The sequence below is a fragment of the Callionymus lyra genome, chromosome 2, assembly GCF_982586985.1.
Source record: "Callionymus lyra chromosome 2, fCalLyr1.hap1.1, whole genome shotgun sequence".
In the NCBI taxonomy this organism is placed as follows: domain Eukaryota; kingdom Metazoa; phylum Chordata; class Actinopteri; order Syngnathiformes; family Callionymidae; genus Callionymus; species Callionymus lyra.
The window spans coordinates 8,979,935-8,998,221 of NC_141819.1; the positions used below are offsets into that span (position 1 = coordinate 8,979,935).

Here is an 18,287-nt window from a genome sequence, read left to right on the forward strand (position 1 = left end):
AAATGTTGTCGTAAAACCATCGTGTCAAATTGAAACAGTCTTAAATAAAAATGTTTTGTTAAAGAAATACAACCAAATAATTGAATATAACGATGTGAAAATGCGATAATATTTAAAAATAATAATAATAATAAATGGAATAAAAATGCGGCTCCACAACCAACCAGCAAGTGGCAGCATTGCCTCCCGTTGAACCGCCAATCCACGACCTGTCCACCACAGAAGAAGACAGCAGGGTTAGCTCGGCGTTCAGAGCTGGTGGTTGTTTTTTTTTGAGTTAGCGCGAGTTAACTTGTTTCTTAACTAGCGACGATGGCGTACCAGCTGTACAGAAACACCACGCTTGGAAACAGTTTGCAAGAGAGTCTCGATGAGCTGATCCAGGTGAAGGTCGATGTGTTTGCACGGCGTGACTTTTCTTGTTTTGTCGCGTTAGCTTCCGTCGGCTAACAAGAAACAATACACACTTAGCATTAGCGCTTAAACGGCTCGGAATGTTCTTTATAATCCATTTAAAACACCTGGTTGTTTGTTTTTAGCATTTTTGTTTTGTTTAAAAACTGTGCTTTTATTTTTCTTTACGACTTTTGTTATAGTGCCATATGTTTTCATTGTTAGTCTGTTGTTTTCATGCATAAACTACAAACAACTGCATCACATTAAGTATCAATATTGGTTTGATCGATCAATAAATTGATCCACACGTTTGAAGACGACATTAAATGTGTTTTATCTTTTCTATTCTATCCTGACATATGTGTTAAGTTAAGTGTGTTGCAAGAAGTGACCCATCTGAACATGCACTGATGCATTTGGTTGCTGTGAACTTGTTTCTGATGTTATTATGTTTTGTTCAGAGTCAGCAGATCACTCCACAGCTGGCTCTTCAAGTCCTCCTCCAGTTCGACAAAGCCATTAACACTGGGTTGGCCAACCGGGTCCGGAACAGGGTCAACTTCAGGGTGAGTTCTCCAGCAAATCCTACTATTAAATGAGCATGTGTGAAAACTTTTAAACATTAATTGATATTTATAAAACCAGTTTCATATAATGCGTCTTGTAAAGACGATTCCAGTGATACAAGTTTATTTTTACTGTGATAAATATTAAGAAAGTTATGGACTATAATAACTCCTGAAAATACTCTAATTTATGGTAAACATCCTCCATACTATTCAACGGGGGTCAATATTTTAGGTGTGACGGTTTGTTAAACCTGACTTTGAAAATGCTATAACTTGCTCAATAGTTGCTCAATTTTAAAACGGTTGGTATCATTGGACAGCTTGCTTGACAACAGACTAAATATGTTAATTATGTTTAGCATTTTAAGTTGTTTAAATGTAAAATAATGGATACATAAAGCAAATTGACGTTCTATTGAATCGAGGAACTTCATGAAATTAGTTGGAAAATTAGACGTAAACTGTCAGTAAACATGGCTCGTCGGACTCGACCAGCAAATCTGCGAATCCAAAAAAAAACGATGTGCGAATCGATCAATTTAGAAGATATTTGGCAGACTTGCAGGTAAATGTATACTTTATAATATAATGGGGTTTCCAAAGAATATTTTACTCGCCTAAGAGGTTTTGCGAGGGAGTTTTGTCCAGTGAAAAATTGTCAAATGTTGTGATTTGTGGCACTTATAATGGACCAATGTGGTCATTTCAATATTCAATTACGTGTCTTCTATGTCTTGAGTATTAATAAATATTGGTGCAGTAAACAAAGCGAACGTTTGACGGCGAGTACATCGATCCTGCAGCTCTTCAGATTGTGGGAACAAAAGTGACACGCACTGATTGACCGTCAATTACCAGGAGGAGGAAATTACACACTTACCTATATTAAACTTACTTACTTCTTCATATACATTATAACCGTTTAGTAAAGAACATTCGCCTAGACGTTGTTTATCTCTCCTCCTCTGCATTTATTTGTTACATGTATATCTATCTCGGTGAAGTTTTGAGACTTTGGCGACGTCTTACGAGGTTTTACAAACAGTTGTTCAAAGATCTGTACAACATTTGGATTCATGTGTCAGTTGTACTCATAATTTGGTTTTAAATGTTCATTTAATTCCAAAATGCATATAGTGCAGCTGCGTAGTATTACTATGGAGCCTTTCAGAGTATTACTAAATTAATTGCAGAAGTAGTACTACGGCTACTTGTGGTGCAGCTTCGTAGTTCACCCACATTTTGACAGATTTTTGAGTGCTGTGTATCGCGTGAAATCTGTTCAAAGTCAGTAAGTAAAACAAAGTAATACCTAACTGTTGACTTTTGAGAAAATGAAAGGATGTAAAGTTCGCTTTATAGTTGGAGAAATACAGTAAATAAAGATTCTCTTCTATTTTGTATATATTTAAGTAGCAACTTGATCTGAGTCTAAGAGAACAAACACTGACTACTGGAAGGTTTTATGTAGGTGTTTGAATGGAGACAGAGCCATCTAGTGGTTATAAAGCGTAACTGCAATAGAAGGATGGTTGTATCAAGATCATGAAGCTTCGATTAGACGTTTAGACATTTTTTTTTAAACATTGGCGCGCCTAGTAGTTCTTAATTAACCTTCCACGCAGATGAGATTTCCCTTTAGTCACCGATACATGAGAGATTCATATTTACTAAAATGTGAAATTAGTCAGACCTTCAGACAGAACCATAAACAAGTGCTGGATCATTGTGCGTGAAAGACCTATTGATGATAAATGGCCAACGATCATGTTATTTTATTACCTGGTTATCTCAACATTAGCACTGTTATGATACGATCTCACGATATTTGATACGATATCTTCAGCTCACGTAACAATACAATTATATTTCCATAGAACTGAAAAAATATATCCAAACATCAGCTTTAAAGGCTGCTGAAGTCGACTGTATCCTCTCGTCCCCAGTCTTGGCCGGGATCTCGCAGGATTTCAATGTTTTACACACACTTAATTGAATATAAATAACCAAAAGATCTATGAAAACAATATGTAATTTAAAGCCCAAATAAATTTATATATTTGAAAATGTATGTCCAAACATCAGCTTTAAAGGCTGCTGGTGTCCACTGTATCCTCTCGTCCTCAGTCTTGGCCGGGATCTCGCAGGATTTCAATGTTTTCACACACTTTATTGAATATAAATAATAAAAAGGTCTATGATATCAATATGTGATTTGAAAGCCCAAACAAATGTATATATTTGAAAATGTATGTCCAACCATCAGCTATAAAGGATGCTGGAGTCGACTGTATCCTCTCGTCCCCAGTCTTGGCCGGGATCTCGCAGGATTCCCATGCTTTACACACACTTTATTGAATTTAAATAATCAAAAGATCTATGATAACAATATGTGATTTGAAGCCAAATTAAATTTATGTAATTTAAAATATGTCTAAACGTCAGCTTTAAAGGCTGCTGAAGTCGACTGTATCCTCTCGTCCCCAGTCTTGGCCGGGATCTCGCAGGATTCCCATGCTTTACACACACTTTATTGAATATAAATAATTAAAAGATCTATGATAACAATATGTAATTTGAAGCCAAAAACAATGTATATATTATTTCAGAAAAACAAAAGTCAATACAGTATGTTTGAAGTATTGATTTATATATCTGTGTATCATTTTTATTTTTCCCCTCACATGCTATTTTGTGTTCCCTCATGTAATGCATGTTTGTTCCTCGCAGGGTTCTCTAAACACGTACAGGTTCTGTGACAATGTGTGGACGTTCGTCCTCAACGACGTGGAGTTCCGAGAGGTCACCGACCTCGTGAAGGTCGACAAGGTCAAGATTGTTGCCTGCGACGGAAAGAGTGAGTCCTCGTCCTTTTCGGATCATTTTTACACGGGCGTCAAAAATCAAGTTATTCAAATGATGATGATGTAAAACGGTCGTAGATGTTCTCTCACCAACGTCTGTTTTTCTACAGGTTCTAACCCTGGAGAGTGAAAACCACCCCGAGGAACTTGGACTGTACATATAATTTATTACCGCAGTTACTGTGCCTGCAACTGTTGCTTTTATGGATTTTCTTCTTTTTTTTTTTAATGAGCAATTTTTGTTTTGCTGTAATTACTGAGCTGCTTTATGTTTAATAAAAAAAACTTTATTTAAAAGAACAATACAGTCGTTGAGACGTCATTTCATCGTCCGTGAAATCATCTTCAATCACCAAACAAAATGACTTTGTCTGTTTATTATAACAACAACAATGGTCGTTCACATGGTGTATAAAAGAGTGCATCCTTTCTTTTATAAAGAAAAAAAGGTCCTACAATGAGCGACATCACTAACCAACAGGACGATGCAAGTATATAAATACAGAACGTACTGATTCCATGGCAAAGCAAAGTTTGTGGTTAACACAGAATGGTTTAGACATTTAATGTCTACAAGAGAAGAAAGAAAATACAGGCTTTTTCAGTATTTACACCAAGAAACTCGTTTATACACAAATGATTCTTCGTAAAACTTTTGACTATTGAACCGATCAATACTGCATGCGGGTAGACATGGCTTCGGCTTCCTTCAAAAAAGCAACAGAAGCAGATAAAGCAAAGACTCATGGTAATGGTACTTGACAAAAGATCCTATTTTCCATTAAACGCCAGAACTTCCTTCCATGTGTCTTTAGATTCAAATGAGGAAGACATGGAAGAAAAACGAAAGACTTGGAAGCATAAAAACCTGTTTTCAAAGTAGTTCTTGTCTCATTATGAAGCACCAACAATAAACTATTTAAACGTCTTTCAAAGATAAACATGGTGTATAGAATGATCTGAACTCAGATCATCTTCAAAATATATTTTGTCCGACATAATCGTAGCATCGTAGAAACGATCTGGATCTTTAGGTCCACGGAAGTGCAGGAAATGGACGGATAAAGAACAAGAAATGGCATCTTTTTAACAGTCGGAGACTTACAGTCAAGATTCTGTCCTGGTGATGAGGGTGCTTTTGTACACGTCGAAGAGCTGGTTAAGATATTTCACAGAAGGAAACGTTTTCAATTGAACTCGCTCTGCTCTTCTTTATCATATTATCACAGCAAAACATCTTGTTTTTGCTGTCATCTAGCGGCCGGAGGTGTAATTGCTACCAAAAAATGTGCACCGATGAAGCAATATTCCGGCTTCAGATTTGAGATAAGAAAAGTTGTTTTTTGAAAAGAAAATGTGAAAGGTTTTTATTTAGAATTTGGTACAATTGATGTTTTTAGTGTATAGTTAAATAATTCTGCAGCTATAATAGATCTGATCTTCAGTAGTCGCTACACGTTTAGTGTCTTTCTGTTTTAAAATAATGTTTATTTTAACCTTTTCGAGGTTCTTACTACGAGTAAAGACGTTTATTTCTGTGATAAATCGTAGCTCGTTTTACAAACATACGAAAAAAAAATGTTGCTGTGATAATACAACGAAGAAGGTGGAGTCGGTACAGTTCGAAAAATGTCCACACAATCGGGTTTCCATGGTAACCAGCTTGATGGACGGTGGCACAAATAACTCGGCTGGGTTTTTTTTTCATAGGTTAGTATCACATGGTAGCTGCCCTTCATTAGTTCATGGATTTTAAGCGCCGCTTACAAAATACACACTTGAAAAATAAGAGACACTTCTGAGTATAAAGAGTAGAAAAAAGAAACAAAAAAAGGAAGTAGAAAACTTCAGCCGGGGATTTCTCCAACCAGCTCCCGTTCTCCCCTTTTCCCCGGTTCAGTCGAGGAACCTCTGGCAGGCTTTTTTCCAGCGACACGCCGTGCACCACTGGTCCCTGTGCTCGATGCCGTAGACTTTACGACACTTCTTGGCCTCGCCGCGGATCCTCCTGTCGAGGGACACGCAGCTAGTGAGTGGATTAGTGGTTAGTTAAACACAACACACTCCTGCTGTTGTTTTTCCTTCGACCAAAACGCCGTTTGTGAATTATGCCGAGGTCAGCATCGTGGCGGTTGGTGGTGGGCAGAGGGGAAGAGGGGTGCGACACCCCAAATTTAATTAAACCCCCCCTTTAGCGAGTCGTGTTCTGGGTCAAGCTCGGATGTCCTAAATTTTCAGGTGTTTTTTTCTGCTTCGACACAAAAGGTGTGAGTTCATTTAATTGTATTTTTATTAATCATTAACACACAATTTTATGGTTATGTCTGTTGTTTCATTTTAATGAATTGCATTTAATTTAAATTAATTGCATTTTATTTAATTAATTGCATTTTATTTAATTAATCTATTTTTAATTGATTTTTATATTCTGTAAAGCCACCCCGACACATTCCAGTGTTGTGTTACGTCACGATAAAGTTGTCGTGTGTGTTTGTGGGAAGTTGACGACAGTATTTTTGACACGTCTGCAGGTATGTATGTGTGTTATTTAGCGTGTGCTTTTTACAAACATGCATTTTAATGCAAAAAAAAGGGGTAAATTCTGAATCGTGTGCCCTTGCTAGCTGGGATCCAAACGACCACTCACCTGCAGGCGGCGTTCTGATTCTGCAGCCACTGTTCGCCGACGCTGACCGAGCGCACCCGGAAAGACAAACCCTGGTAAAAAGAAAAGAGAGAAACTTTTTTTAATGTCTTTTTAAAGATGTTTATTTTAAAAATTCCTTTCTTTTCTGATCTCAGAGCTTCTTTTGTGTTTGCTGCTGCTGCTGCTGCTGCTGTGGTGGAAAAACAACCTGTAGGTGCGCCTTCTGACCGTTAGATGGCAGCACCGACACCTGACAGATTGATGGAAAATGTGGCCACAAGCCTGCAGGAGCAGGAGGGGAAGGAGGTGGAACACACACACACACACACACACACACACACACACACACACACACACACACACACACACACACACACACACACACACACACACCACGCTTCCAAACCAGTTCTGACAGGCTTCTGGGAGTCGACAAACTGCCGCGGATCAGAGCCAGATGAATAACACAGTTGGAGCGACCACAGGCCTAAATACCATCGTTCTGGACAAACATTTGGAAAAGTGGGAAAAACCTCTGAAAACTAAATGTGAAAAAATAGCATTCTTTTGTTTTGAGCGCGGCCACGGAACGACCGGTTTTACTGAAGTTGAAGACGGTTCTCGTCCACGGTGAGGAAAAGTGGTTCAAGCTGGATGTTGGAAAACAGTGTTTTCGGTTCATGACGCTGTAGGTTTGTGACCCGCATCACTGACCCACAACTTTTACGAGATCGGTTTACGATCCGTAGAGGATCAGCTCTGGTTCTTAAGCGGTGAACAAAAGGAACCACCTCGTGTTTTTGTGTTCAGGAAAGATGGTTTTAACTCAAATTCTCAGGGTTTTTGACACTAGTGATGTGTCGATGAAGCTTCATGAAACAGTGTCATTATTTCCTGAGTCCACTAGATGTCACTCTTTGCTCTATAATCTATTGCTTTGAAAAGTTATTCTATTGAAACCTCACATCATTTTTAAGATGTGGGCGCCCCCTACTGTGAAAAATATGACACTGCTTCATGAAGCTTCATCGACACATCATTTACTTGACCCTGAAAATATTGTAAAGAAGACAACTTTTTATATTTAGAGACAAGACCTAAACTTGGGCAAAGTGTGGCCCCTTTGACTTTATTTATTTGACCCTCGTGATGTCGAAACAATTAAATTTCATTTTTATTTCAATTATTCATTACTAGTCTCTAAATATGACTATATGGTTATTGTTGAAAGACTTTAATAGTTTTGTTTTTTAAATAAAGTTATTTTGTATCAGATTTAAAAATATATATATAATAAATTTGTATTTTTAATAGATTTAATTAGTTGATTTTATACTTTGCACTCCTTTATTTTTGACTTGACGGCCCCTAACGACAGCCAGTATAAAGTGTGGCCCCTGGAGGAAGTGGAACCGTCAACTGTTGCACAATTTGACTTCTTTCACCCGACAAAGTAGTCATGACTGGATGAGGTGTGTCCTACCTGTCTGTTGCAGGTAGTGGGCGGAGTTATCCACTGAGGAGGAGCTGCTGCCTCCACTTGGCCAGGAGGGGGCGCCTGAAAGCAAATACACATAAGTCAGGCCATGTCGTTTAAAAAAAAAATCTAAATGACAATATGAGTGAAATGATACGACCATACAGTATATACTATATACAGTATATATACTATATGTCGAAATACTTTAAAAAGTAGTGATGTGTCGATGAAGCTTCATGAAACAGTGTCATATTCTTCAGAGTACAGTAGGGGGCGCCCTCAGCTTAAAAATGATGTGAGGTTTCTATAGTATAGCTTTTCAAAGCAAGAGATTATAGAGCAAAGAGTGACATCTAGTGGAGTCAGGGGATAATTACACTGTTTCATGAAGCTTCATCGACACATCACTATTAAAAAATTAAGTCTAGCTGACATTTGAGTCGGTCACACGAAGAGACAACAACCGATCAGACGGTTCACGTCCAGGTTGACCATTTATTCCCGAGTCGGTCCTCCGATCCTGATCATCCAATCAGCTCGCTGCTCCCTCGCTGAGAGGATAATCTCGTCTCTGCACCGAGTCAGACTGTTTTCTGTCGTCACTCATTCATTCGCACGTTATCAGGCTTTTTTTTTTACTTTGAAATGACAAATATCATTGTAACACATGCTGCGTTTGGAAGATAAGGAAGTTGTTTAATGCACTTCCTGTGTAATAATTTCATGTAGAACATCTCCATACAACCATATTGCAATGTTTTATCTAACAGTACTGTATCAATATTTAACAGCACTGTATTGATTTTGATGATATTTTTGTTTTTCAAATCATATTTAACTTTTATAAGTAATTTTCTTAATAAAGTATAGAAAATAAAATAAGTAAATTACTATTTCTTTTTTTACAATTAAAATATTCACAGCGTTTGTTTTTGTTTTGCAAATAAACCTCCAACCTCGAGATGTCATTACGTTCTCCGCAGCTATAGGAACAATGAAATCCCGGCTATGACTGAGGACGAGAGGATACAGTCGACTCAAGCAGCAAATATTCACACCGTGGTCATTTTTTCGGTAGCGATTAAACCTTTGGCCGCTAGATGTCAGCAGTCATAGCTTCCTACGCTGCTAAATTAACATTGTTACTCAAGAGAGTTTGGCGATGACTGAGGACGAGAGGATACTGTCGACTCCAGGGGCAAATATTCACGCTGTGCTCATTTTTTCGGTAGCTATTAAAACTCCAGCCACTAGATGACAGCAGTCGTAACTTCCTACCCTGCTAAATGAACATTGTAATCTCGAGAGAGATTGGCGATGACTGAGGACGAGAGGATACAGACGACTCCAGCAGCTTTTAAAGCTGATGTTTGGACATATTTTGGTTTGAAAACAAATGAAAGCAGTTACGACTTCATCAAGAGTCATGTGGTCTGTAAATACTACAACACCAGAGTCAAGTACTGGACAATACTACACATATATATTTGTTACTACAGTATCACAACACCAGAGTCAAGTACTCGACAATACTACACATGTATACTTGTTACTACACTATCACAACACCAGAGTCAAGTACTGGACAATACTACACATATATCCTTGTTACTACACTATCATAACACCAGAGTCAAATACTCGACAATACTACACATATATCCTTGTTACTACACTATCACAACACCAGAGTCAAGTACTGGACAATACTACACATATATCCTTGTTACTACACTATCATAACACCAGAGTCAAGTACTGGACAATACTACACATATGTCCTTGTTACTAGACTATCACAACACCAGAGTCAAGTACTGGACAATACTACACATATGTCCTTGTTACTACACTATCACAACACCAGAGTCAAGTACTGGACAATACTACACATACATACTTGTTACTACACTATCATAAGACCAGAGTCAAGTACTGGACAATACTACCATATATCCTTGTTACTACACTATCACAACACCAGAGTCAAGTACTGGACAATACTACACATATATCCTTGTTACTACACTATCATAACACCAGAGTCAAGTACTGGACAATACTACACATATGTCCTTGTTACTACACTATCACAACACCAGAGTCAAGTACTGGACAATACTACACATATATACTTGTTACTACAGCATCACAACACCAGAGTCAAGTACTGGACAATACTACACATATATCCTTGTTACTACACTATCACAACACCAGAGTCAAGTACTGGACAATACTACACATATATCCTTGTTACTACACTATCACAAGACCAGAGTCAAGTACTGGACAATACTACACATATATCCTTGTTACTACACTATCATAACACCAGAGTCAAGTACTGGACAATACTACACATATGTCCTTGTTACTACACTATCACAACACCAGAGTCAAGTACTGGACAATACTACACATACATACTTGTTACTACACTATCACAACACCAGAGTCAAGTACTGGACAATACTACACATATATCCTTGTTACTACACTATCACAACACCAGAGTCAAGTACTGGACAATACTACACATATATCCTTGTTACTACACTATCACAACACCAGAGTCAAGTACTGGACAATACTACACATATATCCTTGTTACTACACTATCACAACACCAGAGTCAAGTACTGGACAATACTACACATATATACTTGTTACTACACTATCATAACACCAGAGTCAAGTACTGGACAATACTACACATATATCCTTGTTACTACACTATCATAACACCAGAGTCAAGTACTGGACAATACTACACATATATCCTTGTTACTACACTATCACAACACCAGAGTCAAGTACTCGACAATACTACACATATATCCTTGTTACTACACTATCACAACACCAGAGTCAAGTACTGGACAATACTACACATATATCCTTGTTACTACACTATCATAACACCAGAGTCAAGTACTGGACAATACTACACATATCTCCTTGTTACTACACAATCATAACACCAGAGTCAAGTACTGGACAATACTACACATATATCCTTGTTACTACACTATCATAACACCAGAGTCAAGTACTGGACAATACTACACATCTATACTTGTTACTACACTATCACAACACCAGAGTCAAGTACTGGACAATACTACACATATATCCTTGTTACTACACTATCACAACACCAGAGTCAAGTACTGGACAATACTACACATATATCCTTGTTACTACAGTATCATAACACCAGAGTCAAGTACTGGAGAATACTACACATATATCCTTGTTACTACACTATCACAACACCAGAGTCAAATACTCGACAATACTACACATATATCCTTGTTACTACACTATCACAACACCAGAGTCAAGTACTGGACAATACTACACATATATACTTGTTACTACACTATCATAACACCAGAGTCAAGTACTGGACAATACTACACATACATACTTGTTACTACACTATCATAACACCAGAGTCAAGTACTGGACAATACTACACATACATACTTGTTACTACACTATCACAACACCAGAGTCAAGTACTGGACAATACTACACATATATCCTTGTTACTACACTATCACAACACCAGAGTCAAGTACTGGACAATACTACACATATATCCTTGTTACTACACTATCACAACACCAGAGTCAAGTACTGGACAATACTACACATATATCCTTGTTACTACACTATCACAACACCAGAGTCAAGTACTGGACAATACTACACATACATACTTGTTACTACACTATCATAACACCAGAGTCAAGTACTGGACAATACTACACATATATCCTTGTTACTACACTATCATAACACCAGAGTCAAGTACTGGACAATACTACACATATATCCTTGTTACACTATCACAACACCAGAGTCAAGTACTCGACAATACTACACATATATCCTTGTTACTACACTATCACAACACCAGAGTCAAGTACTGGACAATACTACACATATATCCTTGTTACTACACTATCATAACACCAGAGTCAAGTACTGGACAATACTACACATATCTCCTTGTTACTACACAATCATAACACCAGAGTCAAGTACTGGACAATACTACACATATATCCTTGTTACTACACTATCATAACACCAGAGTCAAGTACTGGACAATACTACACATCTATACTTGTTACTACACTATCACAACACCAGAGTCAAGTACTGGACAATACTACACATATATACTTGTTACTACACTATCACAACACCAGAGTCAAGTACTGGACAATACTACACATATATCCTTGTTACTACAGTATCATAACACCAGAGTCAAGTACTGGAGAATACTACACATATATCCTTGTTACTACACTATCATAACACCAGAGTCAAATACTCGACAATACTACACATATATCCTTGTTACTACACTATCACAACACCAGAGTCAAGTACTGGACAATACTACACATATATACTTGTTACTACACTATCATAACACCAGAGTCAAGTACTGGACAATACTACACATACATACTTGTTACTACACTATCATAACACCAGAGTCAAGTACTGGACAATACTACACATATATCCTTGTTACTACAGTATCACTATATATCGTATCGTTGACCCTGTGTCGTTAATACTATAATGCGATAATACTTTCTCCTTTAAAAGTAAACTTGAAATGACCGTCTCTACCTGATAAGAGTGCTCCGACTGGACCTGCCAGAAGCCGCCGGAGGACGGCGCCGACCGACTGAGCCCGTCTTCACCTGCGCAAGGCGGTGTCGGGGGAGAGGGCGGCGGGGGGCTGGGCGGGGAGGAGGGCGAGACGGAGGCCGGGGAGGGAGGCGGCTGAGCTTGTTCCGCCTGATTGATCTCGGTGTAGTAGAAGTCCTCCTCGCTCCGGGAGCAGCGCTCGTGCTCGCTGCCGCGGCTCAGGTGCATGGTCCGGATGTGGCGCTTCATCCCCACCACCGTGGTGAGCACCTTCCCGCAGCTGGGCCACAGACACCTGTACGCCACCTTCACCGAGTTCTGCACCGGAAAACAGGATGTTATTTTTAAAAAAAGAGGCGACAACCTCGGGCCGAAAGTTTTGACCCGAGACGATCCTCCGCTCACCCGTCGTTTCCGCGGGGTGGGCTGGTCGAACATCAGCTGCTCCAGGTCCATCTCCAGACCCTCGTCGTGGGCCGTGGCCGGTTCCGGCTCGGCGTTGGGGGGGGAGGGAGCCGGACTCCTGCAGCTGTGGCCGACGCTCCAGTAGCCGCTGCTGCCGCTGTCGGAGAGCTCGCCGCCGCCACAGTCCATAGGAAGCCCTGAGATCAGAGACGACACCAGTTATGACAGACATCGACCGCAACGATTTGAATCTTCTCATGAAAATAATGACGTTCTCTTTAGGTCTACAAAGAAAAAACTTCTTCTTCTACTCACCCTCATGTCGACTAAGAGTTTATTTTCAGAGTAATCTGTTCCTTTTTTAGAGTTATAGACAAAAATGTTTGTTCATTTTAATGTAGCGACTGGAGCTCAGTTGTCTTCATATTCGTCCAAAAAGACACTTAAAAACATCCAAATACCTCCATACTGCTCGTCTGTAACGTCCATCTTGTGTTGAAGCCTCGTAAAGAAGAATTGTAACGAAAAAAAGTCTATAATTTAAGCTTGTTTTAGTGGAAGATACCAGGCCATCAGTATAAATCTTGCGTACACTTGTCAAAACATGCTGACTTTTGTATTGGAAATGTATATTATTATTATATTATTATTTTGATGTGTTACAAAACCAACAATAATACATTCAAATGTAAAATTTACGTTGCTATTTATAAAAACAATCTGTTATATAATAAACATAAAATAAGAAATAACTGAGGTTTTAAAATGTGAACACATTTTTATGTTTATTTTGAATTAACTTAAAATTAATTAATAATGACTTGCAATGTGTTTCAATGAGGAAACGCTTTGAGCTGGAGCTGAAAGACCGGGAGCTTCCTCAAAAGAGATCTTAAAATATAAACTTATTTAAGTTTTTCCGGAACAATTCTTCTCGTGTCGAGGCTTCAACACAAGATGGACGTTACAGACGAGCAGTATGGAGGTATTTGGATGTTTTTAAGTGTATTTTTGGATGAAGATGAAGTCGAAGACAACTGAGCTCCAGTCGCTACATTAAAATGAACAAACATTTTTGTCTATAACTCTAAAAAAGAATAGGTTACTCTGAAAATAATCCCAACTCTTAGTTGACACGAGGGTGAGTAGAGAAAAAGTGCTATTTGAATTCACAGTGAACTATCACTTTAAGAAGAGGTCTCGGACTCATCGCTGCTCATCATAACTTTATGTTGTTCGCTCACCTGTAGGTTCTGGAGGGATGTTGTGCATCAGTGGACTACAGGACAGACTGCTGAGGACCATCGCTGCCATCAACTCGTCCACTTCCACTTCTTCTGGACTTCTGTGACTTCTTTGGCTGCAGGAAAACAGAACAGGTGAGAAAACAAAGTCAAACAACATGAAGAAACGTACTTGAACTTACGATGCTGACCTTCTCGGGACCTCTATGAAGGAGGAGACGGATCTGCTGCTGAGGGTCGGTGCTGGTACTGAAGAGCTTGGAGAGGAAGAGCAGCCTTCAGACGGATCCATCGCGCTTGAGGCGTCAGCACACTGGAAGTACGTCTGAGGAGGAAAGGTCAGATTTTTAAAAACTGCTACGACAGATGGGAGTTTAAGTTGTACCGCATACTAGTGATGTGTCGATGAAGCTTCATGAAGCAGTGTCATATTCTTCAGAGGACTGTAGGGGGCGCCCTTAGCTTAAAAATGATGTGAGGTTTAAATAGAATAGCTTTTCAAAGCAATAGATTACAGAGCAAAGAGTGACATCTAGTGGACTCAGGAAATAAAGGCACTGTTTCATGAAGCTTCATCGACCACTCACTACCACGTACCTTCTGTCCTTGGTGACCTTTGACACTGCCGCCGAACGGCTGACCGACCGCAGTGTGAACGTCGTGGTCACTTCTCACGGAACTCACCAGCGCTCCCAACGGAGAGCGCTTTCCCAAACGGGTCTTGGGTATCATGTCCAATCTGTAACAGAATTATTTCTGTAACTATCTTTCTTTCATCTGTTCTTTTATTATTGCTTCCAAGTGTTTTACACATTTCCTCCTTAAAGGGCAACTAACTTTAAAAAACACGACTCTCCTGACATGTTTCAAAACGTTCAAGTCTTCCTCTCCAAGACACAGTAAGTTCCTCAACATGACCATGTTTTCAACTTATTACTTTATAAAGTCGCTCTGAAATCTGGGCGAACGAGAGGTTACGAGAGTCCATTATGGCATAATAATGGCTTCACTCCTCCTCCAGCCAGCTGTAATCACACCCAGCTTTGTTTATACAACGAGTCCTTTGAAGGTGGAGACTTCCAGACTTTAATCTTCAGAATAACAAAGAGTTTTCAGTGGCTGGGGCTTAAGATCGTTTTCTACTGTCAATATTTCAATAAAAAAAGAGAGTTTTGTACAAACAGACACTGATACAATAGTTATTAAGTAAGTAATTTAAATTTATAGAAAACTTTTCCAGACCAGGGTCACAAAGCACTTAAACAATCAAAACAATACTCAATAAAATATGTACTTTAAAGGTCAAGTTAACACCGAGAACAACACAGGAGTCTCAGAGAATCAAGGAAAAGCCTGAACAAATAAGAATGTCTTAAGATGTTTCTTGAAGTCAGTAGATCCATCAATAGAGTCACACATCTATTTAAGACGCACTTAAATCAACACTTTAGTTGCCCTTTTAGAGCAAAATAACAGTGTTAAGAAATACGATAATATAATTTTAGTTATATTTCACATTATAGGTGTAATATGTGAAAAGGCTAGTTGGCATATTATGGTTTTAAAAATAAGTTAAAATCTTAACTTCCTCTCCGTCTTTCGACATTTAACTGATTCGCGACAGCTTGAAAAAAAAGACAAGCTCAGTTTCTTCATCTCTGCCCTTCTTAAGATCACTTCCTGTCTTATGTCGGAACTACAAACCCTTGTAAAAAAAAAAAAACAACTTCCCTTTCACAAAGATCATGTTAGAGTTTGAATGAAATCATAAATCATTGTTATTTTTATTCCACTACATTAAATTCATTATAAAATCATCTAGAAATGTCCTGAAAACATTGTTTTTATTACCAAGATTAGTTTAGTTTATCTTATTAAGAAGTTGAATCTTCCTCATTATGACTATTTGTATTTTTACCAATTAATAGTAGTTTTATTGTCTTCCAACTTTACAGTTTGTATGACGAACAGCTTTTAAAAAACGTTAAATAAAAGACTATGCAGATATAATGTGACCCAAATAAAAGTTCCATCAGTAGAACCTTGACAACGATAAGCATCAAAGGTTGAAATCCAAGACACCCGGTTTGCTCCAGTGACCTACATTAGTGCAGAAACGAGAAGGTTCCTCACGTCCTGGTGTGTGTGTGTGTGTGTGTCTGTGTGTGTGTGAGCGACAACATGTGACTTCTACAGTCGAGCATTAACAGTACACACACCCCCTTGTCCATCTTCCGCCTCGACCAATCGGCTCTCGACAAAAAGTCCAGGCCACGCCCTCGTCGACATAGTGTTTCAACAGAGACACAAAAAAAACAAAAAAAAAAACAGCTCCAACTACAAACACTAAAACCACGACATTAACAAAACAAACACTTTTCATTCAGAAGCTTCTTGAACAACAGTATAAACAACAAAATAAAAACGCTGAGAAGAAGCAAAAAAAAAAACGTGCTTTTTACAATCCAAGAGACTTTAAGAATGTTAACCCTTTACATTGACATGTGGCATCAAATGAACTGATTGTTTTCATTCAAATCCATCGGTTTAAAGCTTAAAAAACACTGTATTTTTCAGCGAAATTCACCTTTTTTTTCTATTATTCCCGTCGAAGCCTCGGGAGTTCGATACACAGACAGGTTGCTAAAGCATGCACGGACTCACAGACACGAGGAAAAAAGTTTGAAGGCTCTCGTACCTGCAGCGTGAGGAGCAGAACAACAACAACACTTCTGGAGGTGCGAAGGTGAGAGAGTGAGGGAGGGAGTGAGTGAGGGAGTGAGAGAGTGAGGGAGTGAGTCGCTGCTGCAGACCGAGCTCATGAGGTGGGAGAGAGAGGGAGGGGAGGAAACCTGGAGGGGAGGAGCAGGAGGAGGATCCGGAGTGTTTTCCTCTGAGATAATAGAGATCAGATGACTTTTTCTAACATGTCGCTTGATGACGTCGAAGCTTCTCAATGTTCTTATGAACACATTATTATTATTATTATTATTATTATTAATTCCCCCCTGCAGAGATGAATGACCTGCATGTACATTTCTGTGACTTAGATTGTATCATCTTGTTCTTTTCCTTTATTTGTCTTTGTTCTTGTTCTTATTTTATTATTTTTTTGCTGTGGCTATTGGAAAAAAACAATTTAGTCAATAAAGTTCTACCTTACCTTACCCTACCTTACTTATTTGTGATTTAAAGATTAATTTATCAACACCATTCATAGTTTTTATTGTTGATATAAAAGCATGAACGTGTTACTATAAATGGACTTTATTATTATTATTATACGCTGATGATAAGTTGATGGTTTGATTCCTTATAATGTGAACAGTGAGGGGTGTTTACGTCTCAATAACTCGTGCCTTCAGATTCCAAGCTGGAGAAGTTGTTTTTTTTTGGATTTAAGGTTAAGGTTAAGATTAAGGTAGAACTTTATTGATTTTTTAAAAAAAAAAAATTCAAATTATCCACAGCAAATACAGCAATTTTTCATTAAAAAATAATAAAACTAAAATAAGAACAAGAACAAAGAGAAATAAAGAGAAAGAACAAGATGATACAATCTAAGTCTAAAGATAAAGATAAAACCTTTGTTCATGCTTTTAAAACCTTGGTTATTGATTGTTTCATGTTTATATATCAACGTGAATTTAACATTTAAATGTATTATCCTTTGCTTGTATAATACATCATAACATTTTGAAAAATGCATGTTGTAATACAATAGTATAGTATTAATCTTTAATACATTAAACACAAGGTAAGGTTTATTTTTTTTAAAAACAGTTCAGTCCAGTCCGTAGATCTGCTCCGTGATTTCCCGACAGCCCGAGTCGCTCCCTCCAGCCCTAGTAGTAAACAAGCGTACCACGTGCTCGGGCGCCGCGCCGTGATTGGCTGCGCCCCGCCAAGCAGGAACACACCCCTCTCTGTTGTTTACAAGACTTTCTGCAGCAAAAACTGACACGGTTTTGAACCGTCGACCCAACACGCCCCCCTCGCAAT

At 38.5% G+C, this 18,287-nt stretch overlaps 2 protein-coding genes across 6 annotated transcripts; one reads left to right on the forward strand and one right to left on the reverse strand.

Annotated features, from left to right (window-relative positions):
• Positions 1-246: 246 nt before the first annotated feature.
• Positions 247-4,128, forward strand: gtf2a2 (general transcription factor IIA, 2). The gene is made up of 4 exons (XM_087783410.1): positions 247-384; positions 858-962; positions 3,696-3,822; positions 3,940-4,128. The coding sequence occupies exons 1-4, from the start codon at positions 313-315 to the stop codon at positions 3,957-3,959; spliced, it is 324 nt and encodes a 107-aa protein (XP_087639536.1). The 5' UTR covers positions 247-312; the 3' UTR covers positions 3,960-4,128.
• Positions 4,129-4,191: 63 nt separating this feature from the next.
• LOC148085253 (zinc finger protein 395-like) lies at positions 4,192-17,143 on the reverse strand. 5 transcript variants are annotated; one of them, XM_087783409.1, is made up of 9 exons: positions 16,984-17,143; positions 14,883-15,024; positions 14,477-14,610; positions 14,286-14,395; positions 13,042-13,238; positions 12,616-12,954; positions 7,960-8,034; positions 6,477-6,547; positions 4,192-5,837 (listed from the first exon to the last, which is right to left on the reverse strand). In XM_087783409.1, the coding sequence occupies exons 2-9, from the start codon at positions 15,015-15,017 to the stop codon at positions 5,726-5,728; spliced, it is 1,173 nt and encodes a 390-aa protein (XP_087639535.1). In that variant the 5' UTR covers positions 15,018-15,024; positions 16,984-17,143; the 3' UTR covers positions 4,192-5,725. The 5 variants fall into 5 exon arrangements, with proteins under 5 accessions (XP_087639535.1, XP_087639534.1, XP_087639531.1 ...); XM_087783408.1 differs by having other exon boundaries at positions 14,286-14,401; XM_087783405.1 differs by having other exon boundaries at positions 14,286-14,401; positions 14,468-14,610.
• Positions 17,144-18,287: the final 1,144 nt, after the last annotated feature.